Source organism: Capsicum annuum, chromosome 1 (assembly GCF_002878395.1).
Source record: "Capsicum annuum cultivar UCD-10X-F1 chromosome 1, UCD10Xv1.1, whole genome shotgun sequence".
In the NCBI taxonomy this organism is placed as follows: Eukaryota; Viridiplantae; Streptophyta; class Magnoliopsida; order Solanales; family Solanaceae; genus Capsicum; species Capsicum annuum.
In genome coordinates, this window is record NC_061111.1 from 18150381 (window position 1) to 18166245 (window position 15865).

General features: G+C 33.3%; 1 protein-coding gene across 1 annotated transcript in view; it reads right to left on the reverse strand.

The window, feature by feature from the left end:
- The window catches only part of LOC107870786 (cinnamoyl-CoA reductase-like SNL6), a 9525-nt gene extending 5479 nt beyond the window's left edge, over positions 1 to 4046 (reverse strand). The window contains exons 1-2 of the mRNA XM_016717432.2: positions 3771 to 4046; positions 3295 to 3467 (exon numbers count right to left, since the gene is read on the reverse strand). Coding sequence (XP_016572918.1) covers positions 3295 to 3467; positions 3771 to 3909 — 312 coding nt within the window. The 5' untranslated portion in view covers positions 3910 to 4046. The remainder of the gene's footprint in view (positions 1 to 3294; positions 3468 to 3770) is intronic.
- Positions 4047 to 15865: the final 11819 nt, after the last annotated feature.

The following is a 15865-nucleotide window of genomic DNA, read 5'->3' on the forward strand; positions in this document are numbered from 1 at the left end:
ACAATAATAAAATTTTACTATATATTTTTCTTTATTTCTTTTTAACTTGATACATATTGACCTAACACAAATTCTAAGAAAATATTCATTAGAAATTTATTTTATTAAATTAAATTTATTAATTTTATACTTTAAAAATTTATAGTTAAGTTTAAATATTAGTATTTCTACATAAGAAAAAATAATTTTAAAATTTAAATTTATTAAATAAATAAATAAATAAATAAAAAGATTAATTTTCTATATAAAAGTCAATTAAAATGATAAAATTGATTTACTTTAAATATTTAGTTGCAATTAATTAAGATAATTTTTTATTTTGTCATAATTTATGCTGCACCAATAAAATTTTGAGAGTTGAATAGAACTTTTATCTATTTTTAAAAAAGTATTTTTAACTTTTTAATTATTGTGATTTATAATAATTTTTACGTAATTATCAAATAATATATTTACTCCTTATCTCCCAATTTATGTGGCTTCGATACAATTTTGAGAGTCAACTAAATTTTTATATATCTTTTAAATATTTTAAGTTGTTAATTATTATGATTTGCAGTACTTTTTCTTTTTATCTCAATTTGTATGGCATTGCTAAAATAATGAGAGACAATAAGATTTCTATATGTCTTTTAAATATTTTAAATTATTAATTATTGTGATTTGTGGTAACAAATTAGTTCTGAACATGATAACCAATTAAATAAATATTTTTTTTTTACTTCTAATATGTAGTTATAGTTAATTAATATAAATTAATAGGGTATATTAAATATTTAAACCATTATGATGAAACAATGGAATTATTATATATTGAGGTATGATATGTAATTAAGTGGGAGTAGAAGAATTTTTTGGTAATTGTATAAGAGGTGGTAATAGAAAAGAAATATTGACAATACTAATATAAACTAACCCCCCCTCTCCAACCCAAACCACCGCCACCACAAAAAAGCACACCAATATCTTCAAAAAAAAGAACAGAGCTTTTGTTCTAAAAATTATGTTTCTCTCTCTTCTTTAGATTTTGTTTTGTTGCTTAAATGCATTTCCATGAAACCCCCCCAATTCTAATCACTTAATAGTGGCATATGAATTAAAGTTTGGAAACAAAGAAAGAAACAATGATCCAAAACCATATTAGTATTGTCAAGTCATTCTCAAGCCAAAGGAAGAAACAATGATCAAAAACCATTTTAGTATTGTCAAGTCATTCTCAAATTAAATATTCACTTTTCTAGCATGCATATGTAGGTGGGAGACCAATTAGAGAGGACTTGCTGAGCTTTCCAGATTGTCTAGTTTGAGTTACAACTTCTTGTGTGAATCCATTAATTACAAACCTAAACTTAATCACACGATTGTCTAGTTTGAGTTACAACTTGTTGTGTGGATACATTAATTACAAACCTAAATTAAACTTAATTACACGATTGTCTAGTTTGAGTTGCAACTTGTTGTGTGGATACATTAATTACAAACCTAGAAATTATACGCAGCTATTCTCTTTGTCCATCTTTGCTTATCAAATATACTAAAAATGGGTGTCAAATAATATTGTCTAACTTGAAAAATTAATGGATAATTTATCATCTTGTGTCTATTTACCCTTATAATTCAAAATATTATTCATTATTCAATATATTTTAAAAGCATTAAATTTATTATATTCAAAAGGTGATATATTAAAATTACTCATATTCATTCCGTCCCAAATTACCCATCCCAAATTGAGATGTCACAGCTATTAAGAAAACAGTGATTGGTAATGTAACTTTACCATTTTGCCCCTATTAATTTTGTCATGCTGTTAGTTCCAATATTGATGAAGTTATTATAGGCATGGTTGATACCAAAGCACTTTTTGCATGAATAATTAAGATTATAGAATTATCAAAGTCTTTACAATATTTTTCAAGATTTGATAATTCAATGCTAGTAATAAGGAGTAATCAATTACTAAGCTTTGTCTTTATTAATGAAAAAAGATAAGTAAAATGAGATATCAAATTAGGAAATTTGGAATGGGTAATTTGGGACGGAGGAAGTATTATTTATTGTTTCTGAAAGTGTGCGTTAGATCAATAATTGACAAGTAAAGACAGAATGTGGCAGTATGTATGTATACTGAAGGTTATACCTAATTTTCATTAATTAGCTTACCTAATTAACTTAGCAAGAACGTGATATAAAACTGTAAACCAACTATATCTAGCTATACTAGGTTTCGTGTCCACTGATAATTCACACATTGATAATTAGTTGTTGTAAGCTTATTGACTTATTCCAATTCTTGATATGCAGAGTTGTCCTAAAATATTATGTAAAGCACTTTGGTACAATATATCCTATTCATTGTCAAAAAAAAAGAGACTAGCTCATTCTTGACAAGTTCAATAATGAAAACTCATTGGATGTTCAATGCTCCCACGGTGAATTTCAAAGGGTATATATTTCTCTCAAATGGTTGGGAGAATTATTTGCTAGCTCAAGTACAATTAATGTACTACATATAGTCTAATGTAAAAAGTGAACATCAAGAAAGATTGTGTTCGGCGTGTATGGAAAATGTTTTCAATGTTTCCATGTTCGATAGGTCAAAATTTTGAAAAAATATTTCCTCTAGCAAAATAATTTATTTTAAAAGTGATGAAATTGACTATTCTAATGAAAATATAGATAACAAGTTCCACAAATAGTACTTCACACTGATTGTGTCTTCCACAAATATTTATCGTTACACCATCTTTAAATATAAGATTTGTGATTTGAAAATAGATCATGCTATATACTATTCCTTCTATCCCAACAATTTACAGGACACCCTTCTCTTAATTCATCCCCAAAACAATGTTAGTCTTTCCTAACTTAATGCAATAATTTAATGGCATCATCCCATCATTCTTGTTGTACACACTTAACTCTTTATTGTGAATAAAAGTAAACTAAAGCTAAGCATATCTGCATTTTCTCTTATGTCAAGATTTAGCTTTTAGCCTTTTTCATATTTAGTGTATTTTGATAAGTACAATTTGATAAACATAATTAGGTCTTCTCTTATTTTTAAACTCCATTATCCCTGATCAAATAGTGGCACACGGGACGCAGGAAGAACAAACTACTACACTAACAATGTATATAATTATTAAGTCTTCTCTTATTTTTAAACTCCATTATCCCTGATCAAATAGTGGCACACGGGACGCTGGAAGAACAAACTACTACACTAACAATGTATATAATTAAACTCAAAGGGAAAGGGAAAAAAATGGTTAAAAGAGTAAACACACGTACATCATAAGTGCATGAGTGGTCCTTTGGAGGTTCAAAGGAGTAAAACAAGCCAGAACATCCCTTGAGAGCATCAACTATACTATGATAGTCAAAAAGGTCCAAATGAAAATTCTTTAGTCTCTTCATGTCACATGCTCCCAGTCCACTTAATTCCAAGAACTCATCATGATCACCTAATTAAAGAAACCCAACACCAACAAAAAAATGAAAATTAAAAAATAACATCCAAGTTAAATAAAGAAAAAAGTTGTGTCTGATGAGAGATTAAAGGGTAGCTTGATGCACGAGCTTCCACTATGCACAAGGTTGGATCACAAGAGAGTTTATTGTGTGTAGTCTTGCCTTTCCTGTAATTAAGAGACTATTTTGAAAGCTCAAACCCAAGACCTTATTACATGACAATAACTTTACCAGTTACGTCAAGACTACCCTTTTGTATGATGAGAAAACTAATACGAAGTAATTAATTAACGAACCATGATGAATATTTTGAATAGCAGCATGAACCGTGTAACCTCTTGCAAGGAGCCGCTTGACTAAGCTCGAGCCAAGTCGAGTCGAGGCATCCATGACACACACAGTGTTAGAGATGCCATGAAAGGAAGCCGGAGCCATTGTTGTGCTTGTGCTTCAAAAAAAAAAAATAGAGCAGAGAGAAGAAACAAATATTATAAAAGGAAGAAGATATGTATGTATATATATAGGAGACCTAAGAAGTCAAGATAGACAAGCATCCAAAGATTGTTGGTGTCAGCGTAAACGGATTCACGATTTAAACTCTAAGAATTTTAAATTTATTAATTTCATTACATTTTTAAAATTATAGGCTAAAATTTATCATTTTTTGTAATTTTAATTTAGTGAATTATTATACGTTAATTACTCCACCGTCATTCAATTTCTCTGTTTTACTTTCCTCCCTTTTTATCTTGTTTAAAAAAAAGTGTCTCTTTTTTTAGTACCTCTTTAACAAGAGATTCATAAATTTTCTCTACTTTAATTTCTTAAGATAACATAGTGAGTTACAAGGATAATGACATCACTTTCCTACTTCGTACTTCATGCTAATTAATTGTCACATACTTTAATATTTTTATTTTAATAATAACATGCATCAATATTAATTTTTTTAAATCAATTTTAAAGACCGAAAATAAATAATAAACTAAATGAAAAATTAAAAGTAATATTATGCATTGAAATTATTAAATTCAGATAAATTTGATAACGTTAGTAAGAAGTTGGCAAGTGGTAGTTGGCAAATGAGCTAATGATGTACAAAATTGGAGAAAAAGAAAGTTGAATATTATAGTATACTATAGGATATACATTATTATGGAGTTTGGTTTGGTCATTGGTGAGAGGGAAACGTGGTAGATGTGTTAGAGAAAGCAGCAACACCATAAGAAACACCTACCAAGCTTATATTAACCACAACAGTCGCTGTCTTTGTATTCTTTCCTAACATTTTGTACACATCATGAAGTTCATGAGTATTCCAAACGTTTCTTGTGTGTCACAAGTTGATTTTTAATTAGACTTTGCAATTTCGTTCTAAATTGATATACTTTGTCTCAATTTATTGTCATTTTTTTTTTTGCTTAATCTGTTTCAGAAAAGATGTCAATACATTTTTAAAAATTGAAAATGATTTAGCTTTTAATATTTTTTTCTTAATAAAAATAATTTATATCACACATATATCTATGACTTATTTCGATCATATAAATTTCAAAAGTTTTAAATTATTTCTTAAATATGGTGTCTAATCAAATTAACATGTTTTAGCATATAAATTAAAACGAAGAAAATAGTTAATGATTCTGTCAATATAAAATTTTGATCAACTCCTGAGTTCAAGATGATACCAACACAACCACAACGAACCAATACATAATTCCACAAGTATCGTAGTCTTGTATTTATGTGAATCTTATTGTAATTAAAATTTATAGTTCTATAACTAGTTTATGACATATTGACCAATTTTAGAATTTTCAACTAATAAATTGAATTAACTATTTCAATAAAGTTTACATGACTCAATTTAAATCCAACTAAATTTGGACGACAGCACCAATTTGGTCTTCTAGCACGATCTTATCCATGTGGTATGTGGTATAGACACACGAATCTATTAGATTACTTGAAGGCCATTATTTTACGTCAAAATTTTTTGCTCATATCTATATAAAATAATTATCTATTTAATTTGAAGATATCTTTATGGGTAAAAGAGGATATATATACATTCGGGCAAGTCATTCATCTAAAAATGAATTCAAATTGATGTTGAACAAAATTAATTCCTTGAAAATTTGACGTATCATCACAAGAAGTCCATCTTTTATTTGAGCAAGACACTACTTCAAATTTGAAGGTTTTTGTAAAGAAACTTAATGAAATAGTAACTGCAATAGTGCAGTACTCAAATTATAAAGAAACAGAGAAACAAAGGAAGCGCAATGAAGAAGATGAAGTCATGTTCAATGTGTATTTGTATATGTTGAATGATGTGTTTACAAGTTAAGTTTAATAGTGTATATGTATAGACTAATTAATACCATCTGTAACTAACTACCTAATTAGTTAGAGTTAATTATCTGATTAAGGCACACTTAGAAACTAACTTAACTAACTGAGCAGGCTATTGGCTGGACTTTGAAAAACAACTAACTAGCCCCTTTTTCATTCATGTTGATAATCTTTCTATTATGACTGAATCATTGATTCACTGATTACAGTGATGAATATTCATAAATGTGCAGAGAGGAATTGGGAAAAGTAGAGAGAATTTTTGGAGAAGATATTTTCTTATTGTATGCATATAACAGTAGTACATTCTTTTATATAGAGGAACAACTTAACTGAATCCTTCTACAACTATATGACAGCTCAACACATCTAAGTAAGCACTACTAACAACTAACTAATTTCCAACTGCATGTGGGAATCTACTGGGTTTGTTGTTGTTGTTTTCTCATTCCATTACTCCCCCTTAAGCTGGAGTTTGTGTACACATCTAACACTCGTAGCTTGTCCATTAGGAGATGATGTTGTGCTGTCCCTAAGCCTTTTGTAAGTAAGTCTGCCAATTGCTCCCTTGTGTTAATAAACTCTGCATGAATTGAACCACTTTTTATTTTCTCTCGTACAAAATGACAATCTATTTCAATGTGCTTAGTCCTCTCATGAAATATAGGATTAACACTGATTTGAATTGCTGCCTTGCTATCACAATACAATTTGATAGGCGTGCCGATGCAAACATTTAATTCCTTTAACAATCCAGTCAACCATACAAGCTCAGATACTGCAGCTGCCATGCTTCTATATTCAGCTGAACTTCTGCTTACTGTGTGTTGTTTCTTTGACTTCCATGATATAAGCAATTTCCCCAGCTTTACCACATATCCAGTTACTGATCTTTGAGTATTTGGGCAGGAAGCCTAATCTGAGTCATAAAAAGCTTGAAGTTGTGTACTAGGTTCACTGCTCAGTAATAAACTCTGTCCTGGACCTCCTTTGATGTATATTACTAGTCTCAATGCTACTTCCTAGTGTGAAAGTTTTGGTTTTTGCATAAATTGTGATAGTAGTTGGACTGCGAAGCTTATGTCAGGCCTTGTCGTTGTTAAGTACAACAATCTTCCAATTAACCTCTGATAAGCACTAATGTCCTTGAACATAGGATCCTCAGTGTTACCGGTGTATTCATCATATTCAGCTGTAGTAAGTTTCATGTTCGCTTCTAAAGGTGTGGCAACTGGCTTGGCACCATTCAGTCCTGTATCTGATATAAGCTCAAGTCATATTTCCTTTGAGTAAGTAGTATTCCTGATCTTGATCTCAATACTTCAATCCCTAGAAAATATTTAAAATCACCAAGATCCTTCATATTGAAGTTGTTATGTAGTGCACCTTTGACTTCTTCAACCAATTTGTTGCTATTTCCTGTAATAAGTAGGTCATCTACATATATCAGAACTATTGCAATCTCAACTCCATGCCTTTTGATGAATAAAGAGTGATCATGAGCACTCTGTGTATAACCTGTCTTCAATAAAGCCTCGGTCAATTTGAGGTTCCATTATCTTGAGGCTTACTTGAGTCCATGTAAGGACTTAAGTAACTTGAATACCTTGTTCTCCCCCTGCCTCTGTAGACACCTAATTTTGTCCCTCCCGAAGTCTAATTTTATTCATTTTTAGTTCACCTTACCATGTGTCCAACCCCATGTAATTATATCCCACAAAAATACAAAAATAAATAAAAAAATACCTCTAACTAATTTATCTTATCCTAACAACCTACCCAATCAAAAGCTTCCACCTCCCTACCCACTCACATTTTTATCCTTACAATAACAAACTAAAAGAAAGAATATATGGGGAACCCACCAAAATTCCCACATCATAACAAATCCATGCCCATTATAAAAGAAAAATTCTAAGAGGGAAAAAGGGGAGGCTCATTCTTTGATTATCATCTTCCACAATAACAACAATCACAAAATAATCTTCCTTACAAGAACAAGAACAAGAACAACAACAATAAAAAAAGGGGCGCCGATGAACAGTAATTGATGAACAGTAACCGATGAACAGTACCGGTGAACAGTACCGGTGAACAGTAACGGCGTGAAAAGTGACGGTGAACGGGTCATTATTTGTCGAGTTGGATTGTTGGTGTTAAGGTTCGGCTTGAGGTTACCGGGCGCGGACTCTCTTTATTCGAATAACATTGAGTTTGAAAGCTTCAAATTTAAGGTCCAATTCTTTCTTCTCTTTTATTTAATTCTTATGTGATTATGATTGCGTGTGATTCGATACCGTGGTTTGTTTGTTGATGTGAAATGTTGGTAACATTTGGGTGTGTGATGTGCTAAGCATGATTGGTGAATTTTCGTTATTCTCGATTGGTGGATTGTGTATTGAAATGGGTTAATCACGTGGTTGAAAATGAATAAGGTGGGGATTAAAATGAAGGAAAATGAATATTGATTAATTTTGATGTATTGATAATGTTGAACATGATAGAATTGTGATACATTGAACTTGGTAGGCAAACGTAGGCCGGGTAGGCAAATTTAGGAATAACGATTTGTTGGAGTGTTTGAATATATGCGTGAATGGTACTTTCTACTTTATTGCACGAAAAGTTTAAATTGTACTCATTTGGCCGGGGAATGCCCCAAAGTAGCATGTACGCAAAGGAGGCTCGTGATCAAGGCCCGGAATGTCGGGTGGAGTTTAGTTTAGGATTAGTTTAGAATAGAATAGGTTTTATATTTCAGTACCTCTTTTATTTTGGATTGTATAATTTGGACTGAACATTATTTTGGTTTGTTTTGAATTTTATGTGATTTGTTTGTTTGCTTGTTTTGTGTGTTTATGTGGTTTGTATATTTGTAATGTCAAATTAGCAGATACGCTCCACCAAGCGATCGTGGTCGAACCACGGGATCGAGGGGTGCCTAATACCTTCCCCTCGGTCAACAGAATTCCTTAGCCGGAATCTCTGTTCGTGGATCAGTTTTAGAGTCAAACCGTTTCGAAAAGGATTTTCCAAAGGTGACTTGGCACACCGGATTATGCCAAGTGGCGACTCTGAATAAGAAAAAAAATAATAATGTAAATAATCTTTTTTTTTTTCGAAACAAATTTTTCATTTTTGTCACCTTAATAATAAAACCCTTTCGAACTTAAAATACATATCTTTTTTTTGGAGTCGAAAAAGAGGTGTGACAGCTCTAGCGACTCTGCTGGGGACAATTTCAGAATCCGAACTTTTTTGGAGTCGTATCGACTTTGTTTGGCATTACGAGTGTATAAGCATTGTTTGTGATTTTTTTTTGTGTTTTCACTTTTGTGTATTTTTGTGCTCTTTGTTTACAGTATTTATCCTATGTGTTACCGCTTTTATATCTGACATCATGTGCATAACCCGAGTCATTCTTTCTGCAACAAGTCTCGGAGCGCACGTTGTGCGCACGAACTCTAGTTGAGTCACCTTTATTTTAGGGTGGGAGCCATTGGATGTATGGAGTAGGTGGAAAGCTAAGCAGCCACTATCGACCATATGCTGCCCCGAACGGCCTTGTTAGTGAACCCCAGCGTAGGTCAGCCTTTAGGTCATGCTTACGTGCATCATATTGAGACCTAGCGGACCCACATGGCCCTTTGTAGGAGACTTACCTCTAAAGTATCCCTACGTTCTAACTGTTGCATCTTTAAGGGTAACATGGTCATTTGATGGACTGATTTGAAAAAAAAAACATTATTAGGAGTAAGGTGCGTAGGCAAAAAATGAAAAAGAAAAAAAAAAGAAGAAAAAAAAAGAAAAAGAAAAAAATAGAAAAGTGAGCCGAAAAGAATGAATCAAAAGGAGTGTCGTAGTTTATTTTAGAGTTCTTTATGACTTTTGTTCTTCACGATCCAAAAACTCAAAAAGATTTTTTTAACGTTTTGCATTTGTTTTCTCAAAGTACCGTTAGTTCAACCAAAAAAAAAGAAAAAAAAGAGGGTTTTGTTTGCCTTTTCTACTTATTTGTCAAAAGCAAAAATACCAAAAAGATTTTTTTCATAATTGGTGGTGTCAGTCTTAGTTGAAGTGTCTAGTTGAAAATTCAAAATTTTTTTATTCGTTTGTTTTTGGTTGTGTCTCTTAAGTTAGGGTCAATTTATTAGTTAATCGTTAATTGTCCAATCTGGACGAACTACGCACCCCTGATTCTCCTCTTTCGGGAGTGAGATACGTAGGCAACCTATTGTTGGTTCGGGGATCTTATTTAAAAAATTCAAAAAGATTTTCTTCACTCTTTATTTAGAGTAGATGTTTCATACATATCTTGAAAAGAAAAATACAAAAAAAAAAAGATTTTCCTCAATAGTCGTAGGTTTCATTTTTGGTTGATCTTATTTCAAAAAATTCAAAAAGATTTTCTTCACTCTTTATTTAGAGTAAGTGTTTCATATACAGCTTTAAAAGAAAACTACAAAAAGATTTTTCTGTAATAGGTTCAAGTTTCATTTTCCTATGAAATTCAAAATTGAAAATCCAAAAAGCTTTTTTCTTTGGTAATCATAGGTTTCATTTTGTATAGGAATTTTAAACGTGAAAATGCAAAAAGAGTCTATTCTTTTGACAATTTGTTATTTTCTTCTCTTTTTAAAGTTTCAAGAAAAGAAAAAAGAAAGGAAAAAGTTTAATCGGCCATTTTGGCAAAACTTCATGAACTACGCACACCTGATTCTTCTTTTTCGGGGGTGAGATACGTAGGCGCCCTTCTTAGGTTCGATGATCTTTTCTAAAAAAAGGGATTTTGAAGAAAAAATGTTGAACTCTAACATATTTGTTACCTCTTGTTCAGTTAGTTTAAGGTGGTTGGTTTGTGGCTTCCTGGCTGGTCCTCCACATCACACCAAATCCAAGGAAGGGTTAGTTGTGTCCAACAAGGATATAGAGAGTGACATCATGGATGAAACAAAGAGTTAGGAAATTGAGAGTTTAAAGGAAGAGAATTTGAGACTGAGACAACAAATGATGGAAATGTACCAAGCTTGGGCCAGTGGGCTGCCTCCACCTCCGTTCCCCACTTTTGTCCCTGCAAATACCTTGAGTCTTCCACCAAAATTGCAAAGTCAGTTTCTTACTATTGTTGATACATCACAGTATGCCGTAGAACCCATTTCACGTCAAATGCACCCCAATGCTTCCGCCTCTCATTCTTTAGCTCCTCAGTATAAGCCTACCGCACTCATAGCACCACATACCATCTGTGTTTTTATTGCTCAACCTTCTACCGAGGCTTCCACATTGCCTATCAATCCAACAGTTGTGCTGCCCCAATCTTCTAGTGGACCCATGTTCAAGGCTCTTGATGATTATTGCTATACTCTTGAGCCTACAGTTCAGTTAAGAGGAACGCTAAAATTTCTTACCAAGAAGCCTAGCATACCAGAAAAATCAGAGAAAATGGTGGGGAAAGTGAAGAGTGTTGAAAATGATATGGAAAGTTTCTTAGGACTTGTGGGTAAAGAAGATGTTTCATATAAAGACTGGGGCATGTCTTCAAGTATCAGCCTTCTACAAAACTTTGAGATATCAAAATTTGAGGAACATGATGGGCAGAAGGATTCTGTGAAACATTTGGGACGATATTGCAATCAATCCAGGGAAACTGAAGGAAATAAGAAGGGAAACACACCTATTGTCGTGCCAGGGCCAAAGCAGAGTTTGAGAGGTCCAACTCACAAATACTGTCAGCCTCAATCCTGAGCTTACATATCAAATCCACCTACTCATCTGCAATAAGGTACCTCTTTTCAAAATTCAAGGAGTTTCATTCCACTTTCTCAATGTCCTTTGAATAATGCACAATTATTTACCCATCTGTCTTCTTATCCACAACGGTATGCACCTGTCCCTCAACATCATTCTCAACCCCCATAAATTTACCAAGGAACCTCTAAATCTAAGTTTCATCCAAGGCCAGAGTTCGCAATGATGAGGAAGAAAAATGATAATTTTACTCCTATTGGGAATCTTATGCATGTTTGTTCCAGAGATTGAGACATAGGGGCATGATTACTCCTCTCCTTGGGCATACTCTTAATCAGCGTTCAAGAAATTTTGATCCTAATGCACGCTGTGCGTATCATTCTAATGCTCAGGGTCATAGTATTGAAGATTGTCTAGATTTGAAAAGAGAAATTAAAAAGATGATTCAAGATGGATCAATTATGGTGCAGAACATGAACAGTGAGAAAAGCTCTAGTCATGCTGATATGCAAACCAGTGGCTAAGATGTCAGGCTGAGCAATTAAGAAGTCACCCCTCTCCCTACTAGAAAGAGGTCTGGTAGTTTGTTTTGTTTTATTTTTCTATTATTCGAATTATTTCAGGGTTGTAGTTCGGGATCTATCTTGTTTTGTCCTTTTGTTGTTTATGTTCAAACTCTTCTATCTTTGGTTTCAACTAAATGAAGTGTCCCATTTTTTTTTGTGTTTTAAATATGTGTTGTTTGTTTGTTTTCTTTACATAGTACATTTTATGTTGACTCTAGTGATATGATATGCTAGTGAAATTTTCAGCCAGATCTTAAAATACAGTTTAAAGCATGAACATTGAATCAGAGGGTTAAAGTTAGAAAAAGAGAGCATATAAGAAAATAGATAGAGTGCTGAGACATTTGGTGACAAGTTAAGCCAATTGTTTTGAGAATCACAAGAACAACTTGGTCATCGATCTAAAGGCAGGTCCCAATTAGGTCAAATAGTGGACGTGTGATCCCTATATCAAGAGAAACAAGAAGATAATCAACTCTACAAAAGCATGAATCACTCGATTGAGGGATGCATAACAAAGGTAGAGTTGTATACCGGACAAGTATAGAAGAAGAAATGACACACGTTCAGTTTAAGTTAGTATTGTTAAAGTGTCACACATGATCTTTATCTCCCACTTTCATATTGCATGATATGTACTTGCGTTTTCAAGGATTGAAATGACGAAGGCATTTCATTCTTCTATCCAAACATCGTGTCATCCTTTGTTTGCCCCATTTGAGATTCAGTCTTATATTATTTCATACCTCTCTTTTGGAATCAATATAGTCAGCAAAGCTCAAAAGAAAAGTGTCGAGCAAAACAATAGAGTCAGAAAGAGTTCAAAAAAAAAAAGAGAAGAAAAAGAAAAAAAGTGTCCAAAAAGAAAGAAAAGAAAAGAGTGTCAAGAAAAATAGAGTCAGAAAAAAAAGGAGAAAAAAAGTCAATAAAAGAGAAAAACAAAGAAATCAGAATCAAGCAACGGAACAAGCTGCCAGAACTACGCGTGACCTGATTCTCCTCTCTCGGGGGTGAGATACGTAGGCTGCCCTACTAAGGGCTCGGTCCAACCAAATAAACAATTTAGAATCACCCAGTCAAAAGAAACTGAGGCATGAGTTAATCCTCATTGTTTGAGTGATTCCAAAAGTTGTAAGTCCTAACCCACTTCAAGTGTCGTTTGGGCCTCAAGCCATCCTTTCTTTCTAACCCTATCCAAAAGCCATGTTACAATCAAAGAAAGACCTTCAGATCAATCTTTGGGGATGTTAAGGCAAAGCATTCAAGGGATATGATGATGTATTTGGGAACTACCTGTCTTCCTCATCATAAGAAATCAAGAGAGAAATAAAAATGAGAGAGTCTTATTGGTGAGAACTCTCACGGGCACCGTAAGACGATAGTAAGTTGAGAGAGATAAAAATGAGAGTCTTATTGGTGAAAATCCTCACGGGCACCGTGAGACGATTGTGAGTTGGGAGAAATGAGAATAAGAGTCTCATTAGTAAAAACCTTCACAGACACCATAAGACAATGGTGAGCTGAGGAAAAAACCCTTCAAGGCGTCACTAGCTGAATGAGGTTTGAATGTAATTGGCCTAAGAGAGCAACTCATTTTCAAGGCCATTAACTCAACAACAATTGGTAGAAAGTTTGGATGGAAAGATCAGGCAGCCTGACCCAAAATACATGGCATAATCTTTGAAGTTGACTGTCATTTTTAGATAAATTTTTATTTCTTTGTTTCAATTGGGACATTCATTATCTTTTTTTTCTTCTCTTCATTTTGTTTATCTTTCTTGAGTCAGTTATCCAAATAAAAGTCATTGTCATTTTTCTCTTGTTGTTGAGTCAAGTCTATGTCGAAACAAGTGAGAAAAGATTTCAAAACTGGCTACCAGCTTCTTCAATTGCACAAAGTAAGACAAAAGGGCCAGCACATGCTAAAGACATAATTGGGAGCCAAAACAAGGCATGCAGAAAGTTTTGTCAATCGACAAGTCTGGGAACTCAAGGAAATACCAAGGTTCAAAGGGTTTATCTGAGAATCATGACAAAGCAGGGATACTGTATTTGTTTCAGAGTCACTCTTAATAATCTGAGTTCGGGTCAATGATACAGCAAGCCAGTAACACATGCTAATGGTTGAAAGCAAGATTAAATGCGACTGGGGCAAGAGCAATTTCCACAAAAGCCAAAGCCGCAAACCAGCCACCATGTTTTTAAACTAACAAGTTTTCTTTGTATGAAATAGGAACACATGTTACCTTCGAATCAAGGATTTCAAAGCCTAAACATCAAAAGTTGCAATACCGCACTTCCACAAATGAAGGAGACAATATTTTTGCACTTATTTGGTATTTAAAGCCCTGGTAAAACTCATAATTAAAGATTTTTAGGAGACACGTTTCCTTGTAAGGAGACTCACTTTCTTGATTGGGTAATTCAAACAACATTTGTAAGGAGATGCACTTCCTTGTTAGAGAAATTCAAGAGAAATTTATTAGGAGACACACTTCCTTGTTTTTGTAATTCAAGAGATGTTGGTAAGGAGAAGCACTTCCTTGTTTGGACAATTCAAGCAATATTGTAAGGAGATGCACTTCCTTTATTTGGTTAATTCAAGAAACATTTGTGAGGAGACGCACTTCCTTGTTTGAGTAATTCAAGAGACATTTTTTAGGAGACACACTTCCTTATTTAGTAATTCGATCGACATTTGTAAGGAGATGCACTTCCTTGATTGGTTAATTCAAGCAAAATTTGTTAAGAGACACACTTTCTTATTTTGGTAATTCAAGCGGTGTTGGTAAGGAGATGCACTTTCTTGTTTGGTTAATTTAAGCAACATTTGTAAGGAGACGCACTTCCTTGTTTAGACAATTCAAGCAATATTTTAAGGAGATGCACTTCCTTTATTTGGTTAATTCAAGAAACATTTGTGAGGAGACGAACTTCCTTGTTTGAGTAATTCAAGAGACATTTATTAGGTGACGCACTTTCTTATTTGGCAATTTGATCGACATTTGTAAGGAGACACACTTCCTTGATTGGTTAATTCAAGCAAAATTTGTTAGGAGACGCACTTCCTTATTTTGGTAATTCAAGTGGTGTTGGTAAGGAGATGCACTTCCTTGTTCGGTTAATTCAAGCAAGATTTGTAAGGAGAAGCACTTTCTTGTTTGGTTAATTCATGAAAACATTTATAAGGAGATGCACTTCCTTGTTTGGTTAATTCAAGAAGCATTTGTGAGGAGACGCACTTCCTTGTTTGAGTAATTCAAGCGGCATTGGTTAGGAGATGCACTTCCTTGTTTTGATAATTCAAGCAACATTGGTAAGGAGATGCACTTCCTTGATTGGGTATTTTGAATTTTGATTTTTAGGTGATGCACTTCCTTGTTTTGATAATTTAAGTAACATTGGTAAGGAGATGCACTTCCTTGATTGGGTATTTCGAATTTTGATTTTTAGGTGATGCACTTCCTAACTTGAGTTTTGATTTCTAGAAAATGCACTTTCTAGTCGAGTTATTGCACTTAATCCTTAGGAGACGTACTTCCTTGCTAGTTTTCATTTGTCAGGTGACACACTTTTAACTTAAACTTGTATCTCTAGAAGACACACTTTATAGTTAGAATCCCTCACTTTAATTCTTAGGAGACGCACTTCCTAGTCTTGCTTATTCAATTGTACTCTCAAGAGATGCATTTCTTGGTCAGAGTCTTGATTCATTATTGCAT